The sequence below is a fragment of the Mustela nigripes genome, chromosome 8 (assembly GCF_022355385.1).
Source record: "Mustela nigripes isolate SB6536 chromosome 8, MUSNIG.SB6536, whole genome shotgun sequence".
Lineage (NCBI taxonomy): Eukaryota > Metazoa > Chordata > Mammalia > Carnivora > Mustelidae > Mustela > Mustela nigripes.
Window position 1 is genome coordinate 23717119 of NC_081564.1, and position 15074 is coordinate 23732192.

The window sequence follows — 15074 nt, forward strand, 5'->3', positions numbered from 1 at the left end:
TGGTGGTATAATTAGGTTTATAAGAAAATTGTCAAAATTTGGGGGCAAGCCGTAGTCCGAAACCAGTGGCTGACAGATGTTGTGTCGAATGATAGGTTCTTTTTTCCCCTGTCCTAGAATGAAACTGACAGGTTGCCTTCAATGCTGAAGATGTAACTACACCCAGATATTTTGGCCTTAAAAACAAACAACATTTTTAAAACCCAAACCTGGACATGAAGTAGGCAGTATGTGTTATGTTATGTGTTTTATTTCAGAATAACATTGCTACGCAAGTGTATCAAATCATGGTCACAGTATATTCAGAAGAGGCGATATAAGCAGGTATGGAGTAAGTTCATAGTGAGTAACTCCACAGGCTTACATTGTCGGACTCATTTACTTTGGAAAGATTCTTGGAAAAGACCTTTGCTAAGAGGTCTTGGTGCTGCTGTGAAAACCTCAAAGATATTTCCCCCAATTCCTTCTAGTGATACTGGAAAGTCTGCGTCAGCCCCCCACCTTCACGTGCTGTGAATACACAGCCGTTCCATTCACATCGTTACTCATTTACTCTATTAGTTAGCCAGCCTTTAGGAAATACTGGGGAAAGTGTAGAACATAGTGCCGCATTCTCAGTGCTGAACCGTGTGAGGCAGGTACCCATAGCAGGCGGGAGGACATGGGGATCAGGCTCACGAGTTAGGAAAGGCAGATTGAGGAAGGATGCAGTTCCATTTTTCAGAAAAGCTTTATTTAAGTAATGTCTACATCTGACATGGGGCTCCAGCTCAGAACCCTGAGATCAGGAGTCACATCCTGTTCTGACTGAGCCAGCCAGGAGCCCTGGCTTCAGTTCCGTTCACTGAGTAGCGCCTGGGTGGCTCAGTAGGTTAAGCATCTGTCTTTGGCTCACGTCGTGATCCTAGGGCCCTGGGCTCGAGCCCCGTATCTAGCTCCCTGCTCCGCAGCGAGTCTGCTTCTCCCTCTGCCTGCTGCTCCCCTTGCTTGTGCTCTTTCTCTCTCTGACAAATAAAAAAATAAAGAAAAGAAAAAAAGAAGGAAAGACTCACTGAGCAGCCGCTGTGCCTCAGACACTGTGCTAAGCACTGGGGCTTAGCTGTGACGAAAGCAGAAAAAATTCCTCCTCCCACAGGCCTTATAATTTAGCCCCAGGATGGCAATTAAGTGCAATATTGCAGGCCAGCTCAAATGATGGCCGCAGCTGTCTAGAGTGCTGAACTGAGAAGGGTTTGGAAGCCACCTTTAGGCTTGGGGGCATTTGTGTTCAACTGGTAGTGTCTGCACGGGCCTTTCAGGGGTTAGCGTGCTGCCTGGGCCTGGTTTTGGCCCTCCTTGTTGAAACAGGGAAACAAAAGCCAAACTCCTGCCTCCCCCACCCCCACCTCCATCTGTCGCTAGAATCTAACATGAGAATCTAAAGAATTTGACTGTTTACTCATAGTGTTGAGAGAGAATCTGAATTTTCTAGTAAGGTGTATAAAATCCTGTGGGAGCCGGCCTCTGGTTAATTTCTGTACTCTTTCCTGTTACCTACTTCTTCGTTCCTTCACAGCTGTGCTCTGGCCAGTTAAGCTGCCAGTCCTTCCCTGAATGTGCTTCTCACTGTACATGCAGTCTTCTGTCCCTCTGAACCTTTTGGCTCTGGTGTTACCCCATCCCCCGGCCCCCTGTGTGGCTTTGTCAGTGTATTCTGTGCCTAGGTGTTTCCCAGCCCCTCTCCCTGCCAGTCTGTGAGCTACTTGAGGGTAGACCCTGTCTCTCTCTTCTCCTTAGCACTGTGTGGACAAAGGGTAGGTGCCACTAATATTTACATGAGTGAATGAACGAACGAGTGAACAGCCAGATAAACTGCCATGGGTTGCTACAGAGTTTTTCTGAAGGATCATCTCTGTTCTCGGCATCTGGGCCATGCCAGCCCAGGGCATGGTTTGCCTTCCACACTTGGAAAATGGTTAGAATTGCTGCATTCTTTGACATTCCTTTGGATGATGTGACTCTTTCTGAAAGGACGTTGCCACTTGGTTTCTTAAACCCATTTAATGTAAGCTCAACAGAAGGTAGAGACCATTTAGAAAAGGAAACTGAGTGCCAGGGTTGAAAAATTGTGTTTATTCAAGATGGAAAAGAAGCAGAGTCTCTTATTTTCCCCCTGGAAAAAGAGCCCCTGACCCTGGGGCCCAGCAGTGGTGGAAGGTCAAAGGTCAGTGTTCTTATCTCTCCACACTGCTTTTGCATGGCCTGCGTCATATAGAAGGTCTGAAACATAGTAAGAGCCCTGCTTAGTTCTGGGGTTTTTTTGGTTTTTTGGTTTTTTCCCAGATCTTTTGCTAGCCATCTGACTGTCATCTAAGGAGATGACATCAGAGAACATCAAGTTCGTTAAAGAGAACATCAGTTCTTTCTATTTCAGGAAAAGATAAAGATATTTTTTATTGTGGGTTTCTTTCTTTTTAAAAAGTAATACGTAGAGAATGGCAAAACGTTTGCCAGTTATGGAAGCTGAATGTTAAGTTCATGGGGATTCGTTATACTGTTGCTTCTACTTTCGTTTACATTTGAAAATGTAAATGCCCAAAAGCAATATATAGACATTGTAATTTGAGATGTGTAGGAAGAGATAAAAGAAAAAAATTTAAACACCCGTAATCTTAAATTACATTTGGTGAGTAAATTTGGTATCTTTTTCCCTCCATGTGCGTGGGAGTATGTATACCATATGTTCACACACACACATATGCTTACTGTTCAGTTGTCTGTTGCCATGAAAAAAAATCACCCCGAACTCAGTAGCTTAAAACAACAACTGTGTTATTATACTTATGGGTTCTGGGGTGCCTGGGTGGCTCAGGGGGTTAAAGCCTCTGCCTTTGGCTCAGGTCATGATCCCAGGGTCCTGGGATCCAGCCCCATATCAGGCTCTTTGCTCAGCAGGGAGCCTGCTTCCCCCTCTCTCTCTCCCTGCCTCTCTGCCGACTTGTGATTGGTGTCTGTCAAATAAATAAAATCTTTAAAAAAAAAATAAACAAAAACAGATGACCCTTTATACTTATGGGTTCTGCAGGTCAGAAATTAAAACAAGACATCACAATAATGGCTGGTCTTTGCTCCATGATTATTGGGGCCTCAGCTGGGAAGATTCTAATGGCAGGAGGTTAGCATTCTCTAGAAGTTTCTTCACTCACATGGCTGGTTCCTGGACTGGAATAACTCGCGAAGACTGGGCACATCGGGGACTGTTAACCAGAGAACCTACATTGGGCCTCTCCAAGAGGCTTGGGTTGCCTTTGAGCATAGTGGCCTCAGGGGAGTCAGACTTCCTGTGTTGCTGCTCACTCCAAAAGTGTCTCAGTGAACAACACAGAGCTGTATGGCCCTTTATGACCCAGTAGCTCATATGGTCACTTTCACCATTCTCTACTGGTCAAAGCAATCACTGTCCCGCCCAGATTCAAGGGGAGGGGACTTCTCAGGGAAGGAGGAAATCCAAAGAATTTGAGGTCCTATTTTAAAAAGCACCGCCGTATATATATGCTTTTATCCCCACAAAGTTTTGGATCATGGAGGCATGTATATATTTTTATGTCAGTTGTCTATCTTCCTGCTGATAAATAGTAAAATAGTAGTAGCCTTTCGTAATTACAGTAAAATCAAAAGATATATTACAGCATGGGAAGAATGTTGATAATACACATGACAAAGGATTGATAAATTTCTTAAGATTCAAAAAGCCCATGTATGTCACTGAGTCAAACACTAGCAGTCAGAGAGTGAAACAGGCAGTGGGTATGAACACTTAGTACATAGGACAAAACATTTAGACTTATCCACGTATATACACATGTGTATACAGACACACAAGTAGGTAGAGATACTTAAACTTTTTAGAATAAAAATTTCTTACCCGTCATATTTCATTTTTCACCTATCATGTAGATTTTAATTTTCTCAGTTTAGTGTAGAAAGCAACCCTCCCTCTAGAATGTGACCCTGAAAGGTCTTTTTTTTTTTTTTAAGATTTTATTTATTTATTTGACACATCGCAAGTAAGCAGAGAGGCAGGCGGGGGTGGGGGGAAGCAGGCTCCTCACTGAGCAGAGAGCCTAATGTGGGGCTCGATCCCAGGACCCTGCAATCATGACCTGAGCCGAAGGCAGAGGCTTAACCCACTGAGCCACCCAGGGCCACCACCCTCCCCTCTGCATTTTTTTTTTTTTTTTTAATAATGTAAAATAGGGCGCCTGGGTGGCTCAGTGGGTTAAGCCGCTGCCTTTGGCTTGGGTCGTGATCTCAGGGTCCTGGGACTGAGGCCGGCATCGGGCTTTCTGCTTGGCAGGGAGCCTGCTTCCCTCTCTCTCTCTCTCTCTCTCTGCCTGCCTCTCTGTCTACTTGTGATCTCTCTCTGTCAAATAAATGAATAAAATCTTTAAAAAATAAAATAATAAAATAAATAAATAATGTAAAGTACAAATAAAGGTCATTCTGTTCACTGTAGTGGCTGCGGTCCAGAGCAGACAGTCACTTCCAGCAGAGAGCCCTTCCTGCAGCCTTCCACGCATGGAGAAGATTCTGGCGATGGCACCATCAGGAAAGTGTTCTCAGTGCGAGAGCAGCACGCTTTCACAGGTATGCAGTGCCTCTCCTGTCTGGGCAGGCTTCTCAGGCTCTGCTCCCCACACGGCCATTGGTGGTGGTGTTCAGCCTCCCAGCCTCCCAGGCCCTGGTTCTTCCTGGTTTGTCAATTATGTGGACTCATTGATTTCATCTAGCAGGAAAAGCCAACCAGTATTTCCCCTGGGAAAGCTTTTGCTCAACTTTATTGCAAATGCTTTCAGAACAGCCTGAGTTCTATGCCCCTGTCCTCAGTGCAAGCCAGTGTGAGTTCTGTGAATGCTGCCCGTTAGCTTTCTGGATCAGAGCGTGGTTGGACCTTGCATTGCCCTGGCAGGCATTCTTGAGTGTGATTTCCCTGAAATTCTTGCTTCCTGTCCTGCTAGACCTGGCTTTTTGAAGTCTTGAAATATAGTTGTCAACAAAATTAAGATGGGCAAGGAGCAGAGCTACGTCTTTTTAGCTCCCACAGAACCAAACTTGCCCATAGCAGGTCCTTGCTGTGTGTTGGCAGAAAGCAACAAAGAAATTATTCATCGCCGACTGTATGTCTGCCCCTGTGGTGGGCATGCTGTGATGGGAGACGGGAAACAAATACATAAGCTCATTCGCCTGTGACGTCAGCAACTTCATTAATAATTTCCTTCTCATAGCAGTCCCGAGAAAACAGGCTCAAGATGACTAATGACTCCCCCATGTAAAGCAACCAGTAAGTGGCAGAGCCAGAGTTTAAATTCAGATCTCCTTGACACCAGGGACTTTCTCCTAGATGAAAAGGAAGATATTTTTGATGACTCCGTAGGAACTTTGAATCTTTGTGAGGAAGTAAAACTGATACACAAGAAACAATTGAAGGACACTTCCAGAGAAGAGATCCGCATGTCCTCTTCTAGAGCTGCTGAGGAAAGTCCCTGGAGGAAGGCATGCTGTGAGCCCGGGGATGAGGATGGATGGCAGGAGGGGGCAGGATGAGCAGGGCCAGGCTGAGGGGATTGCCTGAGCCTATAAAAAAGATAACAGATAAATGTTTGAGCAGGTGCACGTAACTAGTAAAGTGATGGTTTTGGAGATTGCCTGAGAAGAGTTCCCATCAATTTAGGACAGAGACGAGAGGGAGGGACGCGGGAGGAACGCTGAGAGAAGTTGCAGTGGTCCTGACTTTGAAAGAGTGTGAAAGCTAATCTGAGGGGATCAGCCAGAACTCTGAGAGTCCTTCACCCCAAATCCAAGGAGAAGCATTTACGGGGTAGCGGTGGGGAATTGGAGGCTGGCAAGGGGATAGAATTTACCTCTTCCCCTTCTGCAAAGAGAGTGCCTTCACCTTTACCTACTTTCTGAACTGAAGTCTGGTTTAAGATTCCATTGGAAAAATGGCTTTACTACTTAATACACACGCACTCCTTCATTTCTTCTGCAAAGTCATGATTGACTCTGTTACTTCTTTTGTATTTTGGCATGCCATAGGGATGGTTGAGGGTTCTCATAACAGACTCAATCTCAGAACACAAACTGAGGGTTGCTGGAGGGGAAGGGAGGGGTGGGTAGGAGGGAGAGGGTGGCTGGGTGATGGCCATTGGGGAGGGTATGTGCTATGGTGAGAGCTGTGAATTGTGTAAGACTGATGAATCACAGACCTGTATCCCTGAAACAAATAATGTATTATATGTTAAAAAAATATCGAGGGCTCTTTCAAAATAGCCAAGAGGAGTTTCCAAAAGGATTTTTGTTGGAGACCATTCTTGAGACAAAAGGTTGGTGGGTGGGATACCTGGGTGGCTCAGGGGTTGAGCCTCTGCCTTCGGCTCAGGTCATGATCTCGGGGTCCTGGGATCGAGCCCCACATTGGGCTCCCTGCTCAGTGGGGAGCCTGCTCCCCCCTTCTCTGCCTGCCTCTCTGCCTACTTGTGATCTCTGTCAAATAAATAAAATCTTAAAAAAAAAGGGGGGGGGGATGGTGGGTGAATTGGAGACAGGGTGTAGCCAGGAAGTTTGAGGGAGAACCAGAGCCTGATCTGGATTTGGCCTGATGTAGATTTTATCTTGTTTTGGTTGAGTTGGCTCTTTTTAGAAGACTGAAGTTTTTTAGGTTCCTGCCTTTAGCTCTTGAGGGAGCAAAGTGATGGGGAACCTGGCTTGGAAGCTGGAGAGCCCTGAGTTCAGACCCTTGCTCCACTGCTTGCTGGCTCCCTAACCCTGTGCAGGCCACTGGGTCTGTCTGAGCCTGTTTCCTCAGATGTAAAATGGAGATGGGTTGATATAATAGTCGTGTTTCATAAGGTTGTCATGAAAAGTGAAATAATACAAGCAGAATGGCAGTACAGAATATCAGCCTTCCCCGCCAATCCCTAGTGATTTGTGACTTTTTTTTTTAAGATTTTATTTATTTATTTGACAGACAGAGATCACAAGTAGGCAGAGAGGCAGGCAGAGAGAGAGAGAGAGGGAAGCAGGCTTCCTGCGGAGCAGGGAGCCCAATGCGGGGCTCGATCCCAGGACCCTGAGATCATGACCTGAGCTGAAGGCAGCAGCCCAAACCACTGAGCCACCCAGGCGCCCCGTGATTTGTGACTCTTACAGTAAATGAATATTCATAGGTTCGGTTTGGAGTTTAGCAAATCAGAGTTCCCCCAAAATATATATGTTCTATCTTTCCATAATTCTTAGGGTATTTGTTTAATATTTTAGGAATATGGACAGAATTTGTAGTGAGGTCTCATGAATTATTACTAAAAATGGTAGTTTCTTAACCTACCAGTGGTCTTTTAGTATGCTGATTTGTCTTTTGTTTTTTTTTTTTAATTGAGCTTAAGTTCATAGTGAAAGGCACAGATGTTAAGTAAAGAGTTTGGTGAGTTTTCACAAATTGTATACCTGGATAATCAACAGCCGAGTCAAGGTCTAGAACATTTCCATCACCCCAGAAAGTTCCCTCGTGCCCCCTTCCAGTCTATTTGCACCTCCCCCCATCCACCACCATAGGTAACACTGCTTTGATTACTGTCATCCCAGGTTAATTTTGCCTGTTTTTGAACTTTAAGTGATGGGATCATACAGTAGGTGTTCTGTTGTGTCTGGCTTCTTCTGAAGTTCAGCATAATGTTTTTGAGATTGACCCTTGTTGCTTGGTAGGAGTTCAGTCTTTGCTGAGTGGTATTGGATGAATATAAGGCAATATTTTCACCCCTTTTAACATGGGTTGTTTCCAGTTTGAGGCCATTATGAGTAAATCTGCTATGAACATTTAAGCGGGTTATGTTTTCATTTCTCTTGGGTGGATACCTAAAAGCGGACTCTGGCTCTCAGGTGGGGACATGCTTCCTCTTACAGGGGGTCACATCATTTTACACCCACCAGCAGATAGAATGCTGGTTGTTCCACCTCCTCATTAACATCTGGTTTTGACTTTTTTAAAATTATTTTTATTTTTATTAACATATGATGTATTATTTTCTCCAGGATACAGTTTTATTAATCATCAGTCTTACACAGTTCACAGCACTCACCATAGCACATACCCTCCTCAATGTCCACAACCCAGCCACCCTCTCTCTACCCCACCCCCAGCAACCCTCAGTTTGTTTTGTGAGATTAAGAGTCTCTTATGGTTGTTGTTGTTGGTTTTTTTTTAGATTTTATTTATTTATTTGACACAGAAAGAGAGCACAAGTAGGCAGAGCAGCAGGAAGAGAGAAAAAGGGGGAAGCAGGCTCCCTGCTGAGCAGAGAACCTGATGTGGGGCTTGATCCCAAGACCCTGAGATCATGACCTGAGGGGAAGGCAGAGGCTTAACCCACTGAGCCACCCAGGTGCCCCGAGTCTCTTAAGGTTTTTGACCATCTCTTTTTATTATTATTATTATTTTTTATTATTTTTTTAAAGATTTTATTTATTTATTTGACAGACAGAGATCACAAGTGGGCAGAGAGGCAGGCAGGCAGAGAGAGAGGAGGAAGCAAGCTCCCTGCAGAGCAGAGAGCCTGATATGGGGCTCGATCCTAGGGATCATGACCTGAGCTGAAGGCAGAGGCTTTAACCCACTGAGCCACCCAGGAGCCCCTTTGACCATCTTTTTAACCGAGCCATTCTAGTGGACGTGGAGTTCCATCTCATTTCCCTGCTGACTAATAATATGGAGCATTTTTTTTTTAATTTTTTATTTTTTATAAACATATATTTTTATCCCCAGGGGTACAGGTCTGTGAGTCGCCAGGTTTACACACTTCACAGCACTCACCAAAGCACAAACCTTCCCCAATGTCCATAACCCCACCCCCCTTCTCCCAACCCCCCTCCCCCCCAGCAACCCTAAGGCCAATCAGCCAGGATCAAAATCCTGTAGTTGGCAGTACCAAGTCAGATTGATTGCCTTGAAGGAAGGAATTCCAGAGGAATTCTGGAATGGTGCTGTTCCTGAGGGAAAGGAATTTGTAGGGTTTGAATCCTATGAAAAGATTCTGAAGGGGGGAAAGAGAAACAGGGATTGGTTTTGGATTGCTTGCTGTTTCTGAGGCAAAGGTAGGAGGGATAAGTGGGGTTCACTAGGGAGTACAGTTATGTGTATCCTCAGGAATAAGTGAAAACAGCAAAGCTTGTCTGGGGCATCGTGGTAAAGAAGCAGTAACCACTCCGAAGAGGCCCTTGTGGCATTTTACAGCTGCTGCCTGGCCTTTGAAGAAACCATGTTTCCTTGTAGCTGGCTTTATCAGTGTCTGTCCTGATCTGACTAATGGTTAGGCAGCTTTTCCTCTTTTCTGAATGAAATCAGTCTGAGCTAATTTTCTTTCTTTGAATTCCAGACAGAGTTTGACTGATTCAGCCTTTACCATGTGCTTATTGACCATTTGTATATCTTCTTTTGTGAAGTGTCTATTCAGTTCTTTCCCCTGCCTTTTAAAAAATTTGGGCTTTGTGTCTTTTTAAAAAATTATTGATTTTTCAAAGTTCTTTATATATTCTTTGTTGGATATATGTATTGAAAATATTTTCTTCCAGGGTCACCTGGGTGGCTCAGTGAGTTAAGCCTCTGACGCTTGGTTTTGGCTCAGATCATCATCTCAGGGTCCTGAGATCAAGTCCAGTGTTGTGCTCTGAGCTCAGCGGGGAGTCTGCTTGAGATTCTCTCTTCCTCCCCAACTTCCCCTCCCCATGTTAGCATGCTCTTTCTGTCTCTCTCTCTCAAATAATAAATCTTTAAAAAAAGAAAAAAGAAGAACATTTTCTTTTGGTAATGTGGCTTACATTTTTATTTTCTCACAGTATTTTTTTCATTGAGAGCAATATATTTAACACACACACATATATATATATATATGGAAATGATCACAGGGTGGGGATCTATATATTAGCTAATATATATATTGAAATAAATTAAGGGTATTTTTTGTTGAGCAGAAATGTTTAATTTTGTTACAGTCCAGTTCATCAAATTTTTTTCTAATCATAAAAGATCAGTGATTTGGGGGTTTTCCCTAAAAAATATTTGCCTACAGCCAGGATCTTGAAAGATATTTTCCAAAATTTTCTTTGGAAGCTTTATATTAAGTTTTACCATTTACATTTAGGTCTGTGATCATCCTGAATTTTTTCCATATATGGTATGAGGTAAGAGTCAAGGATTTTTTTTTTCTGTTTTTCAGATTTTTCCAGCACTGTTTGTTGAAAAGACTTTTCATCCCCCCATTGAGTTCCCTTGGCACCTTTACTGAAAATCAGTTGTCCTTATAAGTTTGTATCTATGTTTGGACTTTCTCTTCTGTTTCATTTATCTGTTTGTTTATCCTTATGCCATTATCATACTCTCCTGATTTTTGTATCTTGATAGCAAGTTTTGAAATCGGTTCTTCAACTTTATTCCTCCTGGAATTTTCTTTTATTTGTTTGGGATTGCACTTAATCTGTATAGACATTTAGGGGAGATCGGACATCTCAAACTTACTGAGTCTTCAGTAAGTGTAAGTGAACATACACTTCTCCATTTATGCAGTTTTTCTTCAGTTTTTCTCAGTGTTTTATAACTTTGCATAGAAGTTTTGTATATATATTGTTCAATTTATTCCTAAAGACCTTTTTTTTAATATTCTTGTGAATAGAATTATTTTTTAAATCCATTCACTGTTTGTCCTAGTATATAGAAATACAGCTGAAACTTTTTGTTCTGTGACCTTTCTAAATTTACTTAATGGTTTGAGTCTTTTTTTTAATTACATAGTTTTCTGCATAAATAATCCTGTTATATGCAAATAAGGACAACTTACTTTATCCTTTCCAGTCTGTAGGCTTTTATTTCTGTCTTCATTAGCTAGCATCTCTAATGAAGTATTGAATAGAGGTAATGAGAGGATACATACTTGTCTTTTTTCCAATCTTAGGGGGAAAACAAAAGCAGTCGGTATTTCACATTATTTTTGTAATACCCTTTATCAGATTGAGAATATTGCCCTCTATTCATAGTTTATTGAGAATTTTTATTATGAAGGTGGTTAAATTTTGCCAGATGCTTTTTCAGCATTTATTAAGATGATCATATGTTTTCCTGATTTCACGTATTAGATCAGCCCTATATTTTTTTTTTTTTAAAGATTTTTTTTTTTAAGATTTTATTTATTCATTTGACAGAGAGAAATCACAAGTAGACAGAGAGGCAGGCAGAGAGGAGGAATCAGGCTCCCTTTGAGCAGAGAGCCTGATGCGGGACTCGATCCCAAGACCCTGAGATCATGACCTGAGCCGAAGGCAGCGGCTTAACCCACTGAGCCACCCAGGCGCCCCCAGCCCTATATTTCTGAGACAAACCCCACTTGGTCATGATATATTATTTTTTTCACGTGTTGTTGATTTTTAAGATTTTATTTATTTATTTGACAGAGAGGGGGATCACAAGTAGGCAGAGAGGCAGACAGAGAGGAGGAAGCAGGATCCCGACCCAGCAGAGAGCCCAAAGTGGGGCTTGATTCCAGGACCCTGAGACCATGACCTGAGCCGAAGGCAGAGGCTTAACCCTCTGAGCCACGCAGGCACCCCAAGTGTTGCTGATTTTGATCTGTCAATGTTTTCTTAAAAATATTTACATGTATTTTCATGAGGGATCGTGGTTTTAGTTTTCTGGTATTTAAATTTGTTATGGAATTTGCTAGTGAAATTATCTGGACCTAGAGTTTCCTTTACAGAAAGGTTTTTGATTACAGATATAATTTTGAAAATAGATACAGAGGGGTTGCCTGGGTGGCTCAGTGGGTGAGGCCTCTGCCTTCAGCTCAGGTCTTGATCTCAGGGTCCTGGGATCGAGCCCGCATTAGGCTCTCCGCTCCGCTTGGAGCCTGCTTACCCTCCCTCTCTCTCTGCCTGCTGTTCTACCTACTGGTGATCTCTTTCTCTGTCAAATAAATTAATAAAATCTTTAAAAAAAAGAAAGAAAGAAAGAAAAGAAAATAGATACAGAGCTACCAAGAGTTTCTTTTCATGTTAGTTTTGGTAAGCTCTGTTTTTCAAGGAATTTTTCATTCTATCCAAGGTGTTAAATATATTGGCAAAAAGCTTTCATGAAAGTGCCTTAATATACTTTTAATGTCTGTAGAATCTCTGATGATACATCCTTGTACATTCCTGATTTTGGTAATTTGTATTTTTTCTCTTTATTCTTTAAATTTTATTTATTTATTTCCCAGAGAGTGGGGGGGAGTGAGAGAGGGAACACAAGCAGGGGTAGCAGGAGGGAGAAACAGGCTTCCTGCCAAGCAGGGAGCCTGATGTGGGGCTCGATCCCAGGACCCTGGAATCATGACCTGAGACTGAGTCACCCAGGTGCCCTTTTCTCTTTATGCTTGATCAGCCTTGCAAAGAGTTATCATGGGTTTTTTTTTTAACTTTTGTTTGCTAATTTTTTTATTGTATATTTTTCTTACATTGATTCTAGCTCTTTATTTTGTATCTTTCTACTTACTTTGGATTTAATATGCCTTCCTTTTTTTTTTTTTTTTTTTTTTTTTATTTTTAAAAAAAATTTAAATTTGATGTGTTTTTTTTTTTTTTTTTTTTTTTTTTTTTAAACATTAAGACAGAAGCACAAGGGCGCCTGGGTGGCTCAGTGGGTTAAGCCTCTGCCTTCAGCTCAGGTCATGATCCCAGGGTCCTGGGATCGAGTCTCACATTGGGCTCTCTGCTCATCGGGGAGCCTGCTTCCCCCCTGACCCTGTCTGTCTCTCTGCCTACTTGTGAACTCTCTCTCTGTCAAATAAATTTAAAAAAAAAAAAAAAAAAAAGATGGAAGCACAAATCACCCATTTTTTTTTAGAGTTTATTTTATTTTATTTTATTTTATTTTATTTTTAGCAATCTTTACACCCAACATGGGGCATGAACTCACAACCCTGAGATCAAGAGATTCATGCTCCTACAGCTGAGCCAACCAGGCATGCCCACCCATTCTTTTGTTATTGGCAATAAATTATAAATTTTAAATCTGTCTCTTGTGAAAATTTTAAGCTGCAAGGTTTCCCTCTGCTTTAGCTTTATCCCACAAATCCTGACATGCTGTATTTTTATTATCATTCAACTAAAAATATATTCTGATTTCCTTTGTGACTTCTTTCTTGACCTGTGGTTTATTTAGAAATATGTTATTTGAGGGGCACCTGGGTGGCTCAGTGGGTTAAGCCTCTGCCTTCGGCTTAGGTCATGATCTCAGGGTTCTGGGATTGAGCCCCACATAGGGCTGTCTGCTCAGTGGGGAGCCTGTTTCCCACCCCCCCACCTGCCTCTCTGCCTGCTTGTGATCTCTCTCTCTGTCAAATAAATAAAATCTTAAAAAAAAAAAGAAATCTGTTATTTAATATCCAAATAGGAATTTTCTTGATACATTATTGTTTTTAATTATTATTTAATCCATTGTGGCTAGAAAACGCCTTATATAACTTCAGTTTTTGAAATGTATTAATGTGTTTTACAGCCGAATATATGTGGTCTGATTTGGTGCACCTTCGATGTGTACTTTATTTTTTCCTGTGTGTACCTTAAAAGGATATTTATACTATACTTGTTGGATACAGTGTTCTGTAAATGTCTGTTAGGACAAGCTGGTTGGTAGTCATCTTCAAATTTTCTGTATCCTTGTAGCCTTTTGTTTGTTGTTGGGTTTTGTTTGTTTGTTTTCATGGTTATTTCATATTTTATTGGACTGATTACATTTCACCATTTGAGACATAAAGCTAACATAGGACTAAGAATGTAGAATAGGAAAGTGGGAGAAACCATCCACAAATTTGAGTCAACTTGAAAGGTCCATAAATCTTTGTGTTTGAATTGAAGGAAAAATCTGTTCAGAGCTGAAGAGAGGTCCTTGGTTTTTAACAAAAATCTCCTAAAGCCTTTATTAATACAAGAGTTAGTTTATGGAAAAACTCTGAATTGTGCAAAATCCCATTAGGCAGGAGAAATGGGCAGGATAGAAAGACATGGGCAGTGGGGGCAGCCAGTCTGCAGGCAGGATGTCTGGGCTGGAGGCCACGCCTCAGGTCCAGGACCTGTAGGTAGAACCAGGCTGGAAGAGAACTGTAGAGGCAGAGGTTATTGTGTTCACTCAGTCAAAGCCCTGGCTTTCCAGTCAGTCTCCAGGATGCAGATGCTTTCCTCAGGCAAGGTATTTGTTTGTTTTTTAAGTATTTTATTTATTTGAGAGAGAGAGATAGCAAGAGTGAGCATAAAGCAGAGTGGGAGAGGGAGAAGCAGGCTCCCCACTGAGCAGGGATCCCAGGACCCCAGGATCATGACCTGAGCTGAAGGCAGACAGTAAACCAACTGAATCACCCCCCACCTTAGTTTTTTTGTTTGTCTGTTTTTTCTATTGATTACTAGAGAGAAGTGTTAAAATTCTCTAGCTATGATTATGGATTTTCTATTTTTCCTGATAATACTACCAGTTTTACTTCATGCGTTTGGAATCTCTGTTATTTGGTCCATGTATAGTTTAGATTGTTATGTTTTCCTCATGAACTGTCCCTTTTTATCATTTTGAAATGAACCTCCTTATTTTTGGTAATATTTCGTTTCTCAAAACCTGCTTTGACTTTTATTAAAATATCCTCAGCAGCTTTTTCTGTATTTATAGTTTATGTGGTTTACCTTTCCCTCTATTTGTCTTCATATTTAATAAAGCTTTCCTCTTATGTCTTTTTTTTTTAATCTAGTCTGACAATCTCTGCTTTTTTATTTTCATTTATTTATTTATTTGAGAAAGAGTGACCAAGTGAGCATGAAGGGGTTGGGATGGGGAGAGGGAGAGGGGGAATCTCCCAGGCAGTCTCCACACCAAGCATGGAGCCCAGCTTGGGGCCTGATCCCATAACACTGAGCTCACAACCCAAGCCAAAGCTGAGTCAGATGCTCAACTGACTGCACTACCTAGGGATTCCTGACATCTCTGCTTTTTTTTTTTTTTTTTTTTTAAGATTTTATTTATTTACTTGACA

General features: G+C 41.9%; 1 protein-coding gene across 13 annotated transcripts in view; it reads left to right on the forward strand.

Annotated features, from left to right (window-relative positions):
* The window catches only part of SFI1 (SFI1 centrin binding protein), a 101857-nt gene that overhangs the window by 67979 nt on the left and 18804 nt on the right, over nt 1-15074 (forward strand). For all 13 annotated transcript variants that reach the window (XM_059408870.1, XM_059408869.1, XM_059408872.1 and 10 more), the window contains 2 exons: nt 258-324; nt 4496-4626. In XM_059408870.1, coding sequence (XP_059264853.1) covers nt 258-324; nt 4496-4626 — 198 coding nt within the window. The remainder of the gene's footprint in view (nt 1-257; nt 325-4495; nt 4627-15074) is intronic.